The following is a 22,726-nucleotide window of genomic DNA, read 5'->3' on the forward strand; positions in this document are numbered from 1 at the left end:
CTCTGAGCCACCAGAGAAGCCCCTATGAAGCTGTATCAATACACTTAATGTTATAAATAACACAAAATATTATAGGCACAGTAACTCAAAAATGTCTGGCTTACTGATACAGGTTTCAGCCCTCCTCTTCCTAATGGGCAGTCATAACTTCTGAGCTACAAGCCAAAGGTAAAAGAATATTCTCAAGAAAACCTTTCCAAAGCAACAAAAATAGTTCATTCCAAATTGATGAAGAATAAAACTATTCAAAAACTAGTTTCTGTTGGCAGATAGTTAAGCAACAAAATAAGCAAGATACAAAACTGTATGTAATTTGACCTTAAGTTATGTTACAAAAAAGGGCAGATTTTAAGTCCATTAAAATTAAAGTCCATAGAAAAAAGGACAAAAAATATACCAAAATGTTAAACAGTGGGCATCTCTATATACTAAGATTATGGTTGACTTCCTTTTTTACTTTTCTATATTTTTTAAACCTTGCTGAATTGATGTATTATTATTAAAAGTATAAAACAAAAATTTTAACAGTAACATTTGACTGTTTTTTTCTCCTTGGCCTTTATATAAACTAATTCTCAGTATCTATACTTCAAATGCAATCAAGCCACTTTAGAAGGCTTTGCAAACTGGGTCAGTGCTTATGCCATCTCAAAGGAAATTATGGAACTATTTTCAATTCCATTACACATCAGTGCAAACAATTTTAGGGCAGCTTTGAGTACCAGAATTGTTGTGATGTCACCTATATTATCTCAAAACTTACCTTAAACTGATTCTTAGACTCTTAAGTTAACATTTCATTCAACAAACATTTATAGACTTCCAACTACCTGCCAAGCACTGTTATAGGTGCTGGCAACTCAACAGAGTGAACAAAAAACAAAAATCTCTGCCTTTAAGGAGTTTACATTCTCTGTAGATAAAATTTAATGTCTCAGAAGAGTCAGGGAACACCCACACAGGGCTCAAAAAAATATAAAACAACTACTAGTTAATAAAGATCATAAAAACTGATAAGTTTCAAATGTACTTTACATAGCTCAAACCATCTCAAATTTCAGCTAAGGGTATAGGAAAGTGAAAAATTCCTTCTGACTGGCAGCAAGCCAAAGAACTAGGAACCAACTGAGAATTCAGAAGTATCTCAGGATCCTGCAATATTTCATCCATGTAAATTCCAGCTGCAGTTTATTCACTGCCTGAAGTCAGGCGCCTGCCTAATAATCAGGAAATACTTCATTTCCTATTATATTAACTCAAAGCATCATTCCTAAAGTAAAAATAGAGACCGTTCCTCACCACAGGCGTTTGTTTCAGAACATACTTTCTCCCTCATACCTCATAATGAACTAGCTGGGTCATCCCCCAGAGCAAGCCACCATCCGACATGGCAACCTTATTTATAGCCTCGAGTCATCCCACCACAGACAATAAAGTCTTCACTACTAAAGTCACAGAAGTATTTCAATCTGTTTGGCTAAATCTAACATTAACAAGACAAAAACCAGAGGCTTCTTATATGAGCAAGCTGCCTTCCCTGTGGTCCATGTTAGAATGCCTCTAGTATCAGTTAAGTCACCACAGAAACGTGTCACCAACCATCAAACAGACTAAGAAACCGTTAATAGGTCTCTATAAATCCTTCCCATCTACTTGCAAGAACAAAACAAATCCTCAAACCATAATCTTCAGAATTAAAAGCCACTACAATTCAAGAGGATCACTTAGTAAACTAGTCTAACCTCTTCATTTTAGAGGAAGGGAAACTGATGCCCAAAGCAGTTACATGACCAGTCCAAGATAACACATTAAAATGGAAAAGCCAAACTCAAATCCAGATTTTTTTTTTTTAAACTCCCTATCAGCTGACCGTCTCAATACACCAAACGAAATCTACTTATATTTTGAGGTCAGCAGGTACTGCTTCCAAGCCATTCTAGTATCAGAAGGGCAGGGGATATTATAGGATGACTGGGAAGGAGACTAGGAAAGAACCAACCACAGAAATCAGGATCCGATATATTAACATCAATGTATCTTCTCACATTCTCATATTATGATGTTTAAGATATTTTCAATCTATAGTAACTGTGTTTTGATTGCCATGTTCTCTGGTATGTCTTTCTAGCTTCTCTGCCACTGCTAAAAACCTGAAACATGCCTGAAATCCATTTAGTACTAACATTCTATGTAGCAGCAACAGCAAGGAACTGGGAAAAGTTAGCTGGCAGAGGAGAAAGCTCTCTAAACCTTGGGTAATGCTTACTCATCCTTCTAATTTAGCTCAGGATTTCTTGTAGGAAGCCCTAATTCCTCCTTGCCCCCAGGCTAGGCTCTTAGAGCAGAGTAATTGTACTTGCCTCATGGTATTCTGTTGGTTCACCTGTCTGGACCAAGTTCTTTGAGGGCAAAGACATTCAACCCGAGACCTACATTGAGTGTGACACACAGTAGGTGCTGGATGAACGAGCAATTTTTAAACTTGCCACTTAAGGCACCAATATAAACAGCTAAAAGGTGGCAACCCTATTCTGATTTAAAACACGGTTTTCAATAACATTTTTTAGCAGGTCTTTTTGTAAAAATCTTATCAGAAACCCCAGTGTGGAAAAGCAACTTATTGGTCCTCAGGTAATTTAAGTTCTCCGAGTTTGACGGAAAATACCAGTGAGCCTAGTACAGGGCATAGCAGCAGCAGAGGCAAGAGCTGATGCGAATCAGGCATCTAACTTTGTTCCTTCTTCATCTCCATCTTGCGTCACTCTCCCACTCTCCCTCCCAAGAGGAGGGAGATCTGGGTCTCAAAGCACAGAACCATCTTTGTTGATGGTGGGGCTTAGGAGTAAATAGACTACTGGCCATTGCATAAGCTACACAGTTCTAGTTGCTAGTTATACAGGTATTTTGAGAGATGCCTTGCTAACATCTGAACAAGCAGAAACATGCACTGAATCAAATGTGGCAGGCCTATTCCTATGCTTCAAGGCTCAAGGAGGTAAAGATAACCTCCTTGTCTAGCTGTATGTAGCCATGAGCTGATTAACACATGGTACACCATCACTGCACTTTCGATTACTCCACAGAGATCCTTCACGTTATAGACTTCCTCCAGCTGTAAAATACGGGAGGGCATCCTTGCTTCCATCACTCCCACACGCACACTTGGTAAGAAGTAGCCCAGCAGACAGAAAGGACATCCATAAGCCTTAGGACCACAGTCTGAACCACAGTTCACTACCTACCAGACAGATGACCTTGAGAACGTTACTTACATTCTCTGAACTTCAGTTTCCTCATCAGTAAAACAGAGAACATTAGAGTTCTTGTGCAAATTACATAAAATCATATACGTACAGCTCCTAGAACAGGAGGCACTCAATAAACAAACACTGTCGTTATCACTCAGATTCAGCTTTGATAGAGGCAAAAAGGAAGAAAGCAAACGTTACTGGTTTCAGCCTATAAAACTGAAAATCAACACAGAATGCAAAAAAAGGGGAAACTATAGTGCCGAAAATAAAGAGAATATTTGCTTTTAATGTATGTCGTATCTAAGACAAAAGAGCTGAGGACACAAGTCATTTGGGGATCACCACAGGCCTTTACCAAATTAAGTTTCTTTAAAGTACTTACTGCTCTGATTTTCTTAACCAAACCAACTCCCCCTGAACAGTAACTAGACTCCCCAGAAGTGTCAGCAGCCCTGAGAGAAATTACATCCTGAAGCCTTTCCATATAAATAGAACATTGAGTATTCATAACAGACTGCAAAATTGTTCTGTTTAAGTCAGAACTACTTGGGCACTTGAATTCAAACTCATTTATCTTCAATTATCTCAAGGGTGAGCAATTTCCATCTAAAGAACTAGGCTTTTAATGAGGACCCAAGAACTCCCTGAAAAATGTTAGCAAGATTTTCTATGCATGTACAATTTTCTCTGGAGAGGGACTACAAGGTTTTATCAAAATGTCAAAGTTGTTTGTTACCTAGAAAAGGTTAAGAATCAGCATGGAAGTTCTCACTATAGCCTCCTGGAACCTCACACTGGGAAGGTGAGGTGAGCAAATCTCAAGAAAAGGATCCCAACTGCCAATTTCATCAACTATTCACACTGGATTATGTTACAGAAACTCTAAGCATATTTCTCCCTTGCCATTAGTACTTTTTCTATCAGGGTTTATCTTCTTTCATCCTCACCGTCCCCACCCACCCTCCACCACGGCCCATCCATCCCTGGACAGGTCCCATCCCATGCCTCTCGGCAGTCAGGGACCTCTACCTGACAGGGCCTTAGGAGTTTAAATTCCAATTGATTAGCATTTCTGATTTGCCAGTTGAACACTACGTACAAACAAAGCACAGACATCTTGTTACATGAGTCTCCTCATATTTTTACAGATTTAAAATGCTATCTAAACTTATTAATTCAATTCAAACACAACTGAACCAGTACATTCTGAAAAACTGGAGTTAATCAAGCCATAGAAAGGGCAACTCCAACTTTGCACTCCAGTCTCAATGCTTCTATGTGTATCAATTTATATGATAATCACTTTTATCAAACAAATACAAATCCCCACATTCCCTCAGTGTAGAAAAGCAAAATTACTCTATTTCAATCCATTTTTAACCAATTCCCCATTACCACGGATAACATTCCACCACTGGCATGTTATAATGAACTCTGTAATCTACACTTCATTTACTTACAAGCTTTCAGATTTAGCAATTGTAATCTTTCAATGTGTAAAGCAAATAAAAGATAACAGAACTGTGAAATACATCAAGAAGAAAACTTATTCTTACTTCACTGACATGAGGCAAAGTAAAAAAAGCCACATAAAACTAAGTAACCTATATTACTACTTTTAGATCTATCTCCTTTAACAACTGTTGCAGTATTACTAACTTATATTGCAACCAACTCACAGCTTTTAGAAGTCCTTCCTTTGTGAAATGCATTTGTAAAAGCACACTTGAAACACTTAAGTATCCAAATAATACCACTAAACTCACCAAGCACTGTCATACTCAGCACCTTGGTCCTTATCACTTTGTAGCCAAGAACACATAACTACAGGCCGCCTTTCATGTGTTTAATTTCCCAAACAGCTCCAAGATGGAGGTAAGAAATAATTTACTTGGTGGCACAGTATAGAAACTTAAGAGCGCTAACCAAATATGGACAATCAAGATAAAAAAAAAAAACTGAAATTAAAAAGGAATTTAAACTCACAAAGCATTAAGTGAAGATACCTTTAAGAGATCCAATACTGGATTCTACCTTGAAGTAGGAGTATCAGTCTTCCCCCCCAAAGTAAAGCAACGAGGGACACTGATCAAAACTAACCAGGTTTTTAACAGGCAGCAAACACTAAGGAATCACTAACCAGTCTCATCGGTGAGCAATTCTTAATTGAACAGAATCACATTATGAAATCAGTACATACATCACACTGGAACGGAATTTATCTTACCCTGCGCCACAGTGCTTGGATTGAAAAAATGTGGACTAACAATATTCAAAGCACAGAGAAAATGGCACTTGACAGAAACCAAAACGATGACCTGAGATGACTCTAGAGGGGGAGATACCTTTCCCTTCTCAAAGTAATGGATACAGACAAGAATCAAACTACAGACTGTGAAATAATCTGCGGACCTCACAGCAGTTAGTTTCGCTTGCTCCAACACCCTACTCTCTAAAAGTCAAACACACGATGACACAAATACAAAAACACAACACATCTAAACATCCAATAATTATTTATTGATTTACGTAAATACAACGGATTGGGGGGAGGGGTGTATGATGAAATGTTACTCTCAGGTAGGTAATAATGCCTTTCTAATTCTCCGTGGAATTCATGAACTCAACGTTTTACCTTCACCCGCTGGTTTTTAACTAAAATACCTCGTCACCAAGTCTTTTCAATCAAATCTGTGCAAAAACTCTACAGTCGAGCAAATAACACGAGATTAGACACATTCAACACTAGACTTTCCAGCCAGGAGCCACGGTACCCTCCAGATATCAGGCCTAGGAAGAGTAAATTCAAGCCCTTTAAAAATATTCAGCATTTAACACCAGTCTTCCAAGAAGTGAGACTTTTGGGGGTGATGGGTAATGTCAGTTAACTTCCTCTTCCTTTAAAAAAGGTCAAAGACAGGGAAGCGTCCGGCGTAACATTTCCTCCTTAGATCGCGTTCCACCACAAACCACATCACAACTCTCCCAATCGCTAAAAAAAAAAAAAAAACACTAGCCAGAGGGAGTGCTTTCTGCAAAATTTCACCGTAGACTGAAAACCCGACTTACCTTTGGAACGAGCTGAGTTTAGTTTCACACGGGAAATTTACCAATCAAGTTTATTATGTATTAACCACGATAATCAAGGAAGCCCACCATGCCCCGCTGCAGCGGGAGCTGAAGGGAGATCAGGAGGAGGGTGTCGTCCTTACAACAATCAGAGAAAAAGCCTTCCCTGCGGGGCTGGTCACAGGCACCAGCAAATTCGGCCTAATAAAAGGGGGGGTGGGGGTCGGGTTTCGGGGGGAGGAGAGGCGAGAAGGGGGAAACGGTGTCTCCCACCCCGCCCCGGCTCCAAAAGGGAAGGGCTGCAGAAGCAAGGCCGATAGAGCTAGTCTGCACAGTAGTGCAGAGGGTCCGGGGGAGGGGGGAGTTCCCCATCCCCCGCAGTGCTGCTGCCAGGGCACCCCCAAAAGCTCCGGCGCCAGGCCGGGTGCGTGGGCTGGAGGAGAAGCGTCCCTGCCCCTGGCTGGGCAGCGGTTGCGGGCAGGAGAGTCCCCGGAGGGGCCACAGTCCCCGACACCCCCAACCCCGGTCCACGGCGAAGCGAGCCGAAGGGCTGGCAGGAAGGTGAAAAGGATACTGTTGGGGCGCCTGGGTCTGGAGGGCCCTGATGTTCGGGTGAGGAGGGGCCGCCGCTGCTGCCGCCGCCGCCGCCGCCGCTGCCGCCGCCGCCGCCGGGTGAGGAGGCGGTACCGCTGCCGCCGCCGCCGCCGCCGCCGCTCCGGTGCCGGGTCCGGTTCCTGCTGCAGCCGCTGAGCCTGATTTCAGAGCCGGTTTCTGCGGTAAACTCATGGCAAAGCGAAGCCACCAACCCCCCCAGAGCGGGACCGGGCGCGCCGGGGTGCAGGGGCCGGGGGCAGCGGAGGGGCGGGATGGGGGCAGACCCGGGGAGGCGGCGGGAGCAGGGGGCCGGGGGGAGGCTGGGAGGAGGAGGAGGAGGGGGCCCGGGCCGGTCACACACGCCCGCCGCCGCCGCCGCCGCCGCCGCCGCCGCCGCCGGCAGCAGCAGCCGCCCCGCGGGCCAGCACCACCGGCTGCCGGTCTCCGTGACAACGCGACCCCAGGGGGGGGGCCGGACCCGGCGGGGGCAGGAGGCGGAGAGACCGGACCTTTCACGGCAATATCCTCATGGGCCGGCGGCGGGGGGTCTTTATCCCCCTCCCCGGGGGAAGCGGCGCCCTTCTCGGTAGCGGGGCTCAGGCGATGCCGGCGGATTTTCTTCCCTCTACGAGCAGAGCATCCAACATGGCGCTGCGGCCGCCTCCAGCAGTCCGGCAGGACGGCCGCTCGGAAAACTTCGGGCCTTTTCGGAGTGGCTCGGAAGGCCGAGGGTGGGAAGCCCCTTCGGCTCTTTCCGGAGACTGGGAGCGATCGGGATTCTTCGGAAACGCTCGGGGGCGTCTTCGGCCGCCGTTCGGGAGTTCTCTGGGGCGGACTCGCTTCCTCGGGGAAGATCGGCGAGGAGTCGGGGGAGGGGCGCGGGGGGCGGCTTCCCAGGCGCGCTGCTGCCGGGGGGTACCGGGCGGAGGGAGAGACCAAAGGCGAGGTCTGGTCTGTGAGACCCCTCCCCTGTCGCCCAGTCGCGAAGAACAATGGTAACGGCCGTGGAGCCCTGCGGTCCGCAGAGCCCTCTCCGCGGGGGGCGGGAGACGCTGAGGAGAGAGACCCAGGTCACGGCGGTAGGAAGCGCTTCACCACAGAGAAATCGCTCGAGAGGAACGCGCCGCGTGCCCCTATCTGCATCACACAGAGCTCTCGCCTGCCTGTAACGCAGTCACCGTCCATTGTGTCGACATTTCGCCCTCGCTCAGAGAAGCGAGTGGGATGAGGAGCCCCGGTCTCCAGAGCGCGCTGAGGCGAGGAGAGGAAAAGGGACCGGCCCAAGGTCACCCAGCAGAGAAAGGACAGAGCCAAACCAGGATCTGAAATCCACCTTCGTCTGAAGCAACCTGGCTGCCTCCCAAGTTGCCCGGGGACCTCACCCGACTGCCTTATCTAATCGGCAGCCCTAACTTAGGGATCTGTGTAAGGATTCTTCTCAGGCCTGCCTCAGGACCCGAGCGCCCTTTGACCGTCAGCCGGCGGTCGGCTCCCCAGTGCCCTATGACACTTGTTAAACTCCTTTTCTCCTGAGCATGACCAAGGAACACACCCCCACACACACCCTGCCCGCAAACCACCACCACCCCGCATTGGGGGTCTTGTCTAAGCACTGGAACATTGAGGGGAAAAGAACTGCAGAGATCAGGGAGCAAGCCAGGTAATAATGGTTCCCAGGCACCGAGCACTTACTGTCTCACACCGTCCAGTGAAATAGGGATAATCATTTCACAAAGGAAGAGACTGAGGCTCAGGGAGACTCAATGCTGCTGCTGCTGCTGCTAAGTCGCTTCAGTCGTGTCCGACTCTGTGCGACCCCATAGATGGCAGCCCACCAGGCTCCGCCGTCCCTGGGATCCTCCAGGCAAGAACACTGGAGAGGGCTGCCGTTTCCTTCTCCAATGCGTGAGAGTGAAGTCGCTCAGTCGTGTCCGACTCTTCGAGACCCCATGGACTGCAGCCCACCAGGCTCCTCTGCCCATGGGATTTTCCAGGCAAGAGTACTGGAGTGGGTTGCCATTGCCTTCTCCGGGGAGACTCAATACCACCACCCAAAAGAAGGAGCTGAGAAAAGCCAGGCTCAAAACTCACAAGAGGAGACTGCCCTGGTGGCTCAGAGGGAAAGAATCCGCCTGCCAATGCAGGAGACACCGGTTTAATCCCTGGTCCAGGAAGATCCCAGAGGTGGTGGAGCAACTAAGCCCATGTGCCATGACTATTGAGCCTGTGCTCTAGAGCCCAGGAGCTGCAACTCTTAAGCCCTTGTGCCACAACTACTGAAGCCGGAATGCTCTAGAGCAGGTTCTCTACAACAAGAGAAGCCACTGCAATGAGAAGCCCGTGCACATCAGCTAGAGAGTAGCCCAGCTCACCACAACTAGAGAAAAGCCTGCACAGCAACAAAGACCCAGCACAGCCAAAACTAAATAAATGAAGATAAAATCATTAAAAAAAAAAAAAATGGGCAAGATACTTTCCCAAGGTCACATGGAGAGTGTAATTGGCAGACACAAAATTGGAATCAGAGGTGGGTTCTAACTCCTGCTATACTGTTTCATACTGCCTTTTTTTTTTTTTCCAATTCATATGAAGCTCTACACACAATCGGTGCTTAATTCTTGGCAGTCCTTGGGAACCCTAAAAGTTCCCTCTGAATAAAAACCATCTGGAAGAAGGGGATACCTCCACTGCATCTTTCTAGGGAGAGTTTCACAGCTCCTAGTGTAGTGAAGAAGGAATATCATCCATCCATCATCTCCAGACTGGAAGTCAGGAGCTACTTCACATTCTGGAATCATTTGGATTTGTAACACCTGTTTACCTGGGATTGGATTTTCTGGTTTTCTTCAGGCACAATCAGCTCCAGGAAAAATTCCCAACTGGTACTGCCCTTCCCCAGATTCTCCTCCTGTGTTCCAGATCTCAGACTTCCTTCTCCCAATGAAAACCTGTTCCCAGGAAAGAATTTGGTTCCCCATTTACAGGGTGAATCTATGCTTTATTGACTACGCCAAAACCTTTAACTGTGTGGATCACAACAAACTGTGGAAAACTCCTAAAGAGATGGGAATACCAGACCACCCGACCTGCCTCCGGAGAAATCTGTATGCAGGTCAAGAAGCAATAGTTAGAATTGGACATGGAACAACAGACTTGGTTCCAAATCAGGAAAGGAGTATGTCAAGGCTGTGTATTGTCACCCTGCTTATTTAACTTATATGCAGAGTACATCATGCAAAATGCCAGGCTGGATGAAGCACAAGCTAGAATCAAGATTGCAGGGAGAAATATCAATAACCTGAGATACACAGATGACACAACCCTTATGGCAGAAAGTGAAGAAGACCTAAAGAACCTTTTGATGAAAGTGAAAGAGGAGAGTGAAAAAGTTGCCTTAAACCTCAACATTCAGAAAACTAAGATCATGGCATCTCGTCCCATCACTTCATGGCAAATAGATGGGGAAACAATGGAAACAATAAGAGACTTTATTTTGGGGGGCTTCAAAATCACTGCAGATGGTGACTGCAGCCATGAAATTAAAAGACGCTTACTCCTTGGAACAAAAGCTATGACCAACCTAGATAGCATATTAAAAAGCAGAGATATTACTTTGCTGACAAAAGTCCATCTAGTCAAAGCTATGGTTTTACTAGTAGTCATGTATGGATGTGAGAGTTGGTCTATAAAGAAAGCTAAGCGCCGAAGAATTGATGCTTTTGAACTGTGGTGTTGGAGAAGACTCTTGAGAGTCCCTTGGACTGCAAGGAGATCCAACCAGTCCATCCTAAAGGAAATCAGTCCTGAAAATTCATTGGAAGGACTGATGCTGAAACTGAAACTCCAATACTTTGGCTACCTGATGAGAAGAACTGACTCATTGGAAAAGACCCTGATGCTGGGAAAGATTGAAGGCAGGAGGAGAAGGGGATGACAGAGGATGATATGGTTGGATGGCATCACTGACTCAATGGACATGAGTTTGAGCAAGCTCCAGAAGTTGGTGATGGACAGGGAAGCCTGGTGTACTGCAGTCCATGGGGTCACAAAGAGTCAAGACAGGACTGAGCAACTGAACAGAAGGGAACTTAAACAGGGTGATAACAGACTGATAATTGCTTAATTGTTATTCTTTTCTGAGCTTGTTTCTTTTTCCAACTTAATAGCTACACTCATCAGGCGATTATTGTGTGTCTGGTCTTCAGTTATCTCTCTTAAACAGATAGATCTTGAGCAAAATAATGTAACAGTCCTTGATAAGATTCTAGCCCCCAGCAATCAATGGGAAAGCCTTATACCGTGCAAAGTCAGAAAGGTAGAGTGCTCTCCTTTCATCCAAAGCATAACCCTGCTCAACACCTCCCATTTGACACAGAGCAGCTAAAATTTGTTGAACACCTACTGTGTGCCAGGGCACAACTCTCCTAAGCATTCTACTTAGAGTCAATCCTATTCACCTCCACAACTGTGCAAGGTAATACTATACCCTATTTACAAAGAAACTGAGGTTCAAAGATGTGAAGAAGCAATTGTATAACTTTCAAGTCAAAATGCTGGCATTTAAACCCAGGCATCTGGGACTTCCCTGGTGGTCCAGTGGCTAAGACTCCAAGCTCCCAGTGCAGGGGGCCCTGGTTTGAACCCTGATCAGGGAATTAGATCCTACATGCTGCAACTAAGAGCTCTGATGCCACAGCTAAAGATCTGTGCTGCAACTAAGAACTGGCGCAGTGAAATAAATAAATATTTAAAAAAATTAACCCAGGCATCTGACTCCAGTTCTGATAGGCCACCATTGCCTTCCCCAGAGCAACCTCCCCACACTGGCCAGGGACACTGTCCACAAGCAAAGCTGATCTTGTGAATTTGCCTGCTGAGAGCTGTCCATGCCTCCCACATTGCCCTCAGGATCCAGTTTAAATTCAGGACCCTTCAGGAGACTTCCCTGGTGGTCCAATGGTTGAGAGTCTGCCTATCAACTCAGGGGACATGTGTTTGATCCCTGATCCGGGAAGATTCCACATACTGCAGGGCAACTGAGCCCATGCATCACAACAGTGCGGCCATAAACAAGTAAAGAAATAAAACAGCCTCAGGATCTAGACTTTGCTTCCATACTGCCATTCTCCACCTCACATCCAGAGCTGCAGCCACCTTGCTCCACTGCAAACAAGGCCATCTTCCTCCTCACCCTGGGCTACAACCCCAAACCATCCTCTCTTTTCTCAGCCCATTGGCTAATTCCCCTCCCGCTTCAAGGCTGGCTTAGGCCCCACTTCCTCTAGACAGCCTTTCCTCACTCCCCAGGCTGAGTTATGCTCACCTTTTCTAGGTTCCCAAGTGGATGCTTAAAGCTCGTGTTGAGCAACTAAGGGTACAGCTTTTGGAATCAAATTGCCTGAGTTTGATTCTCAGCCCTGCCATTGATTAGTTGTATGACCTTAGAGAAAATCACTTAACCTCTCATGCCTCAGTTTTCTCATCTGTAAAGTGGAGATTGCCTCCTATCATGAGAAATAAGATAATACGTACAAAGTCCAGTCCCTGACTCATAATAATAGTTGGATGGTTGGTGGTTTAGTCACTCAGTTGTGTGGCAGTTTAGTCACTCTTGAGACACCATGGACTGTAGCCTGCCAGGCTCCTCTGTCCATGGGATTTCCCAGGCAAGAATAACTGTAATGGGTTGCCATTTCCTTCAGGGGATCTTCCCAACAGGGATCAAATGCACATCTCCTGTGTCTCCTGCATTGCAGGCAGAATCTTTACCAGTGTACCACCTGGGGAGCCCGCAATAGTTGGATACAGGAACATTACTTGGTCCTTTAAAATATCCTTGGTATCTAGTACTCAGTTAATACGACGTGAAGCTCACTGAAGGAGAGAATAGTGAATTGCCAGAGGATTTCAGGTTATCCTGGAGAGGCCCTGGGTACTGCAGAGCCTAGGCTGGGCCTCACTGCACAGGGAGCGAGAAAGTCAAGAGGGTCCTGCTAGCCCACCGGCGGAGTTCTACATTTTTAACCACCCAGCTACCATTCCCAGAGTTCACCACACTAGCCCCAGCAGAGGCCTGCATTCCCTCCCAGAATCAGCATACCTCTCCATCCTCACTCCAAGAGCCAGCAGGCAGGTGAAGATCTAGTTTATACATCTTCTCAAGGCTGAGTGATGGTGCTTTGCTTACTTGTTATCATGTGGGGTCACCATGCTGTTTCTCTAAATGAATGGAAGATTGGACTCAGGGGGACCCTTTAATTTCTGAATTGAAAACTTTTGAAAATATTGTTGCAAGCTGGAATTCTCTGGCTCTTTCACTTGTTTTTCCTCCTGGAGGGGACTACCCTTTTAGCATAATGAAGCCATCTTTAGTAGCCACGGAAGGTTTGTATCAGGTGTTCCACTCTGAGACATGCAAACCTCCACCAAGGCCTGGCAAGATAGAGCTGGGCGTGGAACTTAGTGATGTAAGATCTAGACCCTAGGGAGTTAAGACGTAGAGATGAGAGACCAAGAACATAAAAAAAAAGAAGAAGAAGGCAGAGGAAGACTGAAGTAGTAGCGACTATAGGGCACACATCTGAAATGAACATGGAGAGGAGAAAAGCCCCTGTGGGGAAAAAAAAGTAAATATTTTGCCCCATTGCCTATACTGAAGCTGGTTCATAATCAGCTATGAATGTTCTTCAGTAAAGAGCTATGTCAGCAGGCCCTGCCCAGCATCACAGGGCCTGGTGGTAGGCTGCCCTACTACTGAAGGTAGTTCAGTTCAGTCACTCAGTCGTGTCCGACTCTTTGCGACCCCGTGAATCGCAGCACGCCAGGCCTCCCTGTCCATCACCAACTCCCGGAGTTTACTCAGACTCATGCCTGTCGAGTCGGTGATGCCATCCAACCATCTCATCCTCTGTCGTCCCCTTCTCCTCCTGCCCCCAATCCCTCCTAGCGTCAGGGTCTTTTCCAGTGAGTCAACTCTTCGCATGAGGTGGCCAAAGTATTGGAGTTTCAGTTTCAGCATCAGTCCTTCCAATGAACACCCAGGACTGATCTCCTTTAGGACGGACTGGTTGGATCTCCTTGCAGTCCAAGGGACTCTCAAGAGTCTTCTCCAACACCACAGTTCAAAAGCATCAATTCTTCGGCGCTCAGCTTTCTTTATAGACCAACTCTCACATCCATACATGACCACTGGAAAAACCATAGCCTTGACTAGACGGACCTTTATTGGCAAAGTAATATCTCTGCTTTTTAATATGCTATCTAGGTTGGTCATAACTTTCCTTCCAAGGAGTAAGTGTCTTTTAATTTCATGGCAGCAGTCAATATCTGCAGTGATTTTGGAGCCCCAAAAAATAAAGTCTGACACTGCTTCCACTGTTTCCCCATCTATTTGCCATGAAGTGATGGGACCAGATGCCATGATCTTAGTTTTCTGAATGTTGAGCTTTAAGGCAACTTTTTCACTCTCCTCGTTCACTTTCATCAAGAGGCTTTTTAGTTCCTCTTCACTTTCTGCCATAAGGGTGGTGTCATCTGCATATCTGAGGTTATTGATATTTCTCCCGGCAATGAAGATAGTAGTTCCTTTCAAAGGTTGTAAACTTTCAGAGAGATCTGGATTCTAACCTTGCAGACTAGCTCATCAACCTTAAGCAAGTTTCCTAATTTCTCTGGGCCATTTGCAAAAAGAAGACAGGAGGTCTGCCTCCAAAGGATTAAAGCAGGACTTGGAGGAGCTGGTCCATAGAGAGCATCACCAGGGCCTAGGGCATGGTCAGAACCTCAACAAAGCTACAACCTTTAGTTCTTCCTTCCAAGGCAAAACTTGCTGCCACAGCCACCCCCACTTCCCAGGCCAAGTCATCCTGCCCCTTTGCCTTTGCCCATATGTGTGTGCGGTGGTCTTCACCTCTCAGCTATTTCTGCAGCTGACCAAGGCCCCCAGCAGTTCTGCAGCAGTAGGTACTGCAGCTTCACAAGGATGGAAGAGGGACCAAAAATATTATCATAAGATGGTTAAGACAGTAAATTTTAAGTTACTTTTATTTACCATAATTGTTTAAAGTATTATAATGAGTCTAGTCAGGACTGAAGGTGCCTTAGGGATCACCTTAGGGTCCTGGTTTTAACATTAGAGCCCAGATATAAGATTTTTCTCAAGTTCACCCTGCAAGTGACCAACACAGCCTGGACTGAAACTCACAAGCTCTTCTTGCTGCTGGACGAAGGTGCTTCTCATGACCTGATACCATCCTCTCATTGAGAAGTTGGATACCCCCACACGCACCCATCCCCCTTTTCTCCCACCTCGAGGATAGGCCACTGAGCCCCTGTGTACCTCTGGCATCACAGTCAATCTTCAGAACTAATTTAATGGGCATTTACTGAGTGACATCTACATGCTAGGCTCTGCGCTGGGACCCTAGTGAGACCACATCTGATAGGGAAGAGAGAGGTAATTGGACCTACAAGTTAAATAATCCCCATAGAATTCCCTGGTAGTGCAGCAGTTAGGGCTCCATGCTTTCCTTGCAGGAGGGAGGCTAGGATCCCACAAGCTGCCATGGCCAAATAATAATAATAATCCCCATTATGATTTACATTGAAAAGTTAAGATCCTGCCACTTCTGTGCCCAGAGCCCTCCACTGCCCTCACTTCTGAATTAGAGTAAAAACCAAAATCTGTTCAGTGATCTATGAGGTGTTCAGGGATCTCTGACTCCCACGCCCCCCACCTTTACCTCCCTGAGCTGCTCCTGTAGTCTTCTTTAGTGCACTGGCCTTTTGGATGTTCCTTTTTTTTTTTTTTTTTTCTTAATAACTGACATTTTATTTATTTATTTATTTGGCCACATCGCAAAGCATGCAAGATCTTCCCTGACCAGAAATAGAACCCATGCCCCCTACAGTGGAAGTGGAATCTTAACCGCTGGACAAGCAGAGAAGTTCCTGGATGTTCCTTTTATACACTTCAGACCTCAGGGTCTTTGCACTTTCTGTTTCCTGTCCTTAGGATATAGTACTGCTTGCTCATCCCCTCACTTCCTTCTTGTCCCTACTCAACTGCCACCTTATAGGAGAGGCCTTCCCTGATCATCCCTTATAAATTAACAACCCACTCCCAACCTCAGCCCACTCTATCCTACTGTAATTTCCTTCATTATACTTACCACCATCTAACCAGTGACATATTTACATATTCATATTTACAGTCTATCTTCCCCATTAGAATGTTAGCCCTACAAGAGTAGGGATTCTGTTTTGTTCATTGCTGTATCTCCAGGCCCTAGAATAGTGCCTGACATATATTGTGTGCTTGTGATATTGTGATTTATAATAAATATATATTTGCTCTTCATTCCATCCCTGGAGTAGAGCTGCTAGAACTTAGAGTAGAAAAGGTCAGTTTTCATTCCAATCCCAAAGAAACGCAATGCCAAAGAATGTTCAAACTGCCCCACAATTGCACTCATCTCACACTCTAGCAAAATAATGCTCAAAATTCTCCACACCAGGCTTCAACAGTATGTGAACCGTGAACTTCCAGATGTTCAAGCTGGATTTAGAAAAGGCAGAGGAACCAGAGATCAAATTGCGAACATCTGTTGGCTCATCGAAAAAGCAAGAGAGTTCTAGAAAAACATCTACTTCTGCTTTATTGACAATGCCAAAGCCTTTGACTGTGTGGATCACAATAAACTGTGGAAAATTCTGAAATAGATGGGAACACCAGACCACCTGACCTGCCTCTTGAGAACCCATATGCAGGTCAGGAAGCAACAGTTAGAACTGAAGATGGAACAATAGACTGGTTCCAAATAGGAAAAGGAGTACGTCAAGGCTGTATATTGTCACCCTGTTTATTTAACTTATATGCAGAGTACATCATGCAAAATGCCAGGCTGGATGAAGCACAAGCTGGAATCAAGATTTCTGGGAGAAATATTAATATCAACCTGAGAGACACAGATGACACAACCCTTATGGCAGAAAGTGAAGAAGAACCAAAGAGCCTCTTGATGAAAGTGAAAGAGGTGAGTGAAAAAGCTGTCTTAAAACTCAACATTCAGGAAACTAAGATCATGGCATCTCATCCCATCACTTCATGGCAAATAGTTGGGGAAACAATGGAAACAGTGAGAGGTTTTATTTTGGGGGGCTCCAAAATCGCTGCAGATGTTGACTGCTGCCATGAAATTAAAAGATGCTTGCTCCTTGGAAGAAAAGCTATGACCAACCTAGACCGCATATTAAAAAGCAGAGACATTACTTTGCCAAAAAGGTCTGTCTAGTCAAAGCTATGGTTTTTCCAGTAGTTATGTATGGATGTGAAAGTTGGACTATAAAGAAAGCTGAGCGCAGAAGAATTGATGCTTTTGAACTGTGGTGTTGGAGAAGACTCTTGAGAGTCCTTTGAACTGCAACAAGATCCAACCAGTCAATCCTAAAGGAAATCAGTCCTGAATATTCTTTGGAAGGACTGATGCTGAAGCTCACCTGATGTGAAAAACTGACTCATTGGAAAAGACCCTGATGCTGGGAAAGATTGAGGGCGGGAGGAGAAGGGGATGATAGAGGATGAGATGGTTGGATGGCATCACCGAACTGATGGACGTGAGTTTGAGTAAGCTCCGGGAGTTGGTGATGGACAGAGAAGCCTGGCGTGTTGCACTCCGTGGGGTCGCAAAGAGTCAGATAGGACTGAGACTGAGCTGAATAGAACTGAGGCTAGGAGAGTGATAAGGTTTCATTTGTTATGTAAATGAAGTGATGTTTGGGAAGCCCCTAGGTCACCTAAGGAGGAGGGGCTGGGCTGCCAGGGGAATATACTTTATGATTAGAGAGGTGAACTTTCAGTCCCTCTCCTGGAGGTTGAGTTCCACCACCAGTGGCCTAAGATTTAATCAATCAAGTGTATGTTATGCGTGTGTGCATGTGTGTGGCTTGTATGTGTGTATGCTTGTATGTGTGTGTATGCTCAGTCATATCCAACTCTTTGTGACCCCATGAACTGTAGCCCTCTGTGATGAGGCATCCATAAAACCCCAGAAGGACAAGGTTGTGAGTGCCTCCAGGTCGGTGGAGAGAGAGGGCATGGAAGCTTCTGCAGCCTTTCCCTGTCCTTTGCCCTGTGCTGTTCTTGAGTCACATCCTTTCATAATAAACTGGTGATCTACCAAGGGAAATGTTTCTCTGAGTTCTGTAAGCTGCTCTAGTAACTAACTCCAACGCAAGGAGGGGTTATGGGAACCTCCTGTCTCTAGCCAGTGGACCAGAAGCACAGATAACAGCCTGGGCTTGTGGCCGGCATATCTGAAGCAGAGGGGTGGGTGTGGGGGAACCTTGTAGGACTGAGCCCTTCACTTCATCTTATCAGAGAGGGCGTCCCAGACCATCCTTTATAAACTGTGGGATTTGAAGCTGTCTTCAGGTAGATGGTGTCAGGGTTGAGTTAAATTGTAAGGCACCCAGCTGGCATCTGAGAACTACCTTGTAATAAAAGGTAGTAAGAACTACCTTTACAGAGGGCTCAGTAAAATATTCATTGACTGACTGACTGACTGACACGAAATGATACCTGCTGGGGGGGACACGGGGCGTGGGAGTGGGAGGGGCTCAGAGAGAAGGAGCACAGTTGCCACGATCTGACTCTTTGACATTCTAATTCAGAACCTGCCTGTCGTTCAAGTTGAGCATCACTAGCCAATGCCTTGTTTGGATAAGAGAACTAATTCCAACCGGTTGTGTCCACTAGCATCAAGACCCGGCTTTTCTCTCTACAGCTCAGTAATTTTTTTGTTTAACTTCTTGGCCACACTGCATGAATGTGGGATCTTAGTTCCCCAACCAGGGATAGAACCCACACCCCCTGCATTGGACGTGCAGATCCTTAACCACTAGTTCTCCAGGGAAGTCTGTCTGCTGGTCAGTTTTGAACAAAAATGAAGTGTATTTTCCTGCAAAGGAGAAAGTGGGTCCAGGGAACCATCCCAGGGGATCCTAGGGACAAAGAGACCTGGGTCCTGATCCAACTCTGACATTTACTTTTCTTTCATTTTTTCAGTTGTAAGATACAACATAAAAAATACAAAAAAATAAAAAACAAGCATATAAGATACAACATAAAATTTACCATTGTAACCATTTTTAAGTGTACAATTCAGGGGCATTAAGTGGCATTGACATTGTGCAGTCATTACCTTGTGTATTACCAGAACTTTTCAACATCCCAAACTGAAACTATGTACCCAGTAAACAATAACTCCCCATTCTCTCCTCCCTCCAACCTCTGGCAACCACCATTCTACTGCTCTTGGTACCTCAGGTAAATGGACTCATACCATACTTTTGCGTCTGGCTAACTTCACTTACTGGAGAAGGAAATGGCAACCTACTCCAATATTCTTGCCTGGAAAATCCCACGGATGGAGGAGCCTGGCAGGCTACAGTCCATGGCGAGGGTCACAAAGAGTCAGACACGACTGAGCGACTTCACTTTCAAACTTCACTTCATATTTTTAAGGCTAATCCATCTTGTAGCATGTGTCAGAATGTAATTTCTCTTCAGGGCTGAATACTGACCCATTGAATGGATATACCACATCTTGTTTATCCATTCATGTATCAGTAGAGATTTGCGTTGTTTCCACTTTTTAGCTATTGTGACCAATGCTGCCATGAACTTATGGGTAAACAAGTGTCTTTTCACAAGTATCAGCTTTGAATTATTTGGGGCATATACTTAGAAGTGGAATTGCTGAGTCATATGTTGTATGTTCAGTTTTTTGCAGAGCTACTATACTCATACAGTTTTTCTACAATGGTTGCTTCATTATATATCCTACCAGCAATGCACAAGGGTTCCAGTTTCTCCACATTCTCACCAACACTCATTTTCTTTCCTCCTTTCTTTTTTTTATAATAACCCTCCTAATAGATGTGAAGTGGAATTGCCTTGTAGATTTGATTTGTATTTCCTTAATGATTACTGCTGTCAAGCATCTTTTCATGTGCTTACTGACAATTTGATACTTTCTTCAGAGAAAAGTATATTCCAGTCCTTTGCCCAGTTTTGAACTGGGTTGCTTTTTTTAAAAAGTCGCTGTTGCATTGTAGAGGTTCTTTTCAGCTCTGTCACTTTTAACTACGTGCCCTGGAGTGAGTTATGTAACCCCCCTGTACCTCAGTTTTCTCACCTGTAAAAAGTACACTTTTTTTAACCTGTTAATTCCTACTTCCTAGAGCTGATGTGAGGGTTAAATAAGCTAGCACGTGGAAGACAACCATTATTGTGTCTAGCAGATAAAAACAACAACTAGGGACTTCCCTGGCAGTCTGGTGGTTAAGACTCCACACTCCCATTACAAAGGGCATGGGTTGGATCCCTGGTCAAGTAACTAAGATGCCAAAGGCTTCAGGGTTTGGTCAGAGAAAGAAAACAACGCAACAATAACAAAACTAACATTTACTGAACACTCACTATGTGCTATGCATTGGACAAAGCTCTTTACATATATTAATTCATTTGGATGTATTAACTCATTACCCTCCAGTGTGGCTACCAACACTGCTTACACATGAAAGTTGAATCCAAACAGGGCCTTCCTTCCTCTCTTTTCTGGCTGTTACCCAGCATGTTCAGGACATGTCTGCTAGACCCAAGCCAAAGCAGCAGGTGACCTCACTGCTCCAGGCCTCATTAACAGAACCCTCTACACACCCAGGGCTTCCCCGGCGGCTCACTGGTGAAGAATCTACCTGCCAATGCAGGAGACGTGGGTTCGATCCCTGGGTGGGGAAGATCCTCTGGAGTAGGACATGGCAACCCACTCCAGTATTCTTGCCTGGAAAAATCCCATGGACAAAGGAATCTGGCAGGTTATAATCCATGGGGGTTGCAAAAGAGATACAACTCAGCAACTAAACAACAGCTACCCACACACCAAATCTTCTGAGCTGCCCTATTGCTGAGACCAACCTGACAGCTACTGGGCCTGGCCTAGTGAAAGGTCTCTAGAACCCGCCCAGCAGGCCACCAGTATGCTCTAAACCAAAGCACTTCACAGAGTCACCCACATACCCAATCCTGAATCTGCAAACCACATCTTTCTATCCTGGGTGGTCCGGATATCCTTCCCCCTGGCCCTTGTCAAGCCTAATGCCATTTAATCATCCTGCCAAGTTTACTGCCTTGGGAAAATCCTGGATTCTGATCTTCCCCCCTATCTAATGACCAGAAGAGGAAGCTGGATTTCCAGATGCCCACAGCTGGCGCCAAGCAGCAGGCTGGCCCCAGTGATCTCCGTGGGAGCCGGCCTGCCAGTGCTCCAGACACCTGGAAAAAGGCTGAGGCGCGTTGCTATGCTCTGCCTTTCCCACCAGCACGAGAATGAAAATAGCAGCGATGTAGAATTAATTCTGCAGATGAACGTTTTTCAGCTTCCCAAATTTGGCAGTCACGCTCTTTCCCCCCTCCCCCCTTGTGTGCCTTTGCTTTCACTTGGATAGAAAAGTGGAAGAAGATGCTTGGCTCTCACCCTTCTGCAGGGAGCACGGAGATCAGACAGAGGCCAGGCTCCTCAGCCGGGTACCTAAGGCCCTGTGGCCTCTGACTCAGCAAGCTCTGCACCTCAGTTCCTCCCACTTCCTTACTGACAGGCACCTTGCACAGCCAAACACTTTCACGCCTCCAAATCTTTCCAGACGCTGTTTCCTCCACCTGAAGTGTCTCCTGCTCCTGGATTGCCTAGTGGAGCTCCTACTTATCCTTCAAAACGCTGGCAAGTATCATCTTTCTTTGACTTGCCTCCTTCCCAGACAAACTTAATTCATCCCCACCTTCTGCTACTTTTGTGGTGGGTCGATTTGTGTGTGTGTGTGTGTGTGATTCTATCATGCTATGTGCATAAGGGACTGATGCAGCCTGGTACCTGGCACATAATAAGTATTCTACAGACGTTAGCTCATTTACCTTTTCTATGAGGCTGGAAATGGCTTGGGGAGAGGAGGTGGATCCTAACAGGGTACCACAGCCTGCTTTCTGAACAGGAAGAAAATAGAAACCTCTTTCATTTCATGCTGTAGCATGGCCAACTTTAAGCTTTGGCCAAAAGCACTAAGTGATATCCTTGACCTTCTCAAGTCCTTGAATAAATGTAAAACACGCACATCAGTTATCAACCCAGGCCCAGCGGTCTCTTATCCACACCCACAGCTCCCTGGATATCTCACACAGGTACTTACTTGGATCATGGCTATTCGTGGCTAGAAGCTAAGCTCCCCACGGCAGGGTCCATGACTCGCTTTCACTGCTGCGTGCCCCGGAGCCTGGCAGTAGGTGGCGCTCTGTAAATAGCTGAGGGATGGATGCTGGTTGAGTTACTCAGTGTAACCCTACCCTGGCAGATCTGAGAGAGCACCTCGATCTGAGCAGGTCTGAGTCCTCTGCCTTACAAGGGTTTCCTACAATGGCTTTCCCCGTTCTCAGCAAAACACCTGAACACTTCCTTGGCACTATAGCTGAGAAATGTGGAAGTATCCAGGGCCGTACTATCTTACTCTTGGAGCATAGGGTTTGGACTTTGGAAAATGTAGGTCTTGGCTCAAATCCCAGTTCTGAGACCTTAGCCAATCACTTCACCCGGCTGGACCTTGACTCATCTCATCTGTATAAAGGGGATCCTAGTAGTTCCAACAGACTGGCTAAGTTGTGAGGTGGAAAGACATAGCTCAGGGCTGAACACATCAATAAAAGAGGACCCTCAGGATTTTCCCTGGTGGTCCAGTGGTTATGACACCAAGCTTTCACTGCA

At 45.8% G+C, this 22,726-nt stretch overlaps 1 protein-coding gene across 19 annotated transcripts in view; it reads right to left on the bottom strand.

Annotated features, from left to right (window-relative positions):
• EIF4G3 (eukaryotic translation initiation factor 4 gamma 3) overlaps positions 1-7,795 on the bottom strand; it is a 343,267-nt gene extending 335,472 nt beyond the window's left edge. For 16 of the 19 annotated variants that reach the window (XM_043444849.1, XM_043444845.1, XM_043444844.1 and 13 more), the window contains exon 1: positions 6,895-7,795. In XM_043444849.1, the coding sequence (XP_043300784.1) occupies positions 6,895-7,106 (212 nt within the window). In that variant the 5' untranslated portion in view covers positions 7,107-7,795. The remainder of the gene's footprint in view (positions 1-6,894) is intronic. The other 3 variants (XM_043444851.1, XM_043444852.1, XM_043444850.1) reach the window with 1 other exon arrangement.
• Between the last annotated feature and the right edge of the window lie 14,931 nt (positions 7,796-22,726).

The sequence above is a fragment of the Cervus canadensis genome, chromosome 24, assembly GCF_019320065.1.
Source record: "Cervus canadensis isolate Bull #8, Minnesota chromosome 24, ASM1932006v1, whole genome shotgun sequence".
Taxonomy (NCBI): Eukaryota; Metazoa; Chordata; class Mammalia; order Artiodactyla; family Cervidae; genus Cervus; species Cervus canadensis.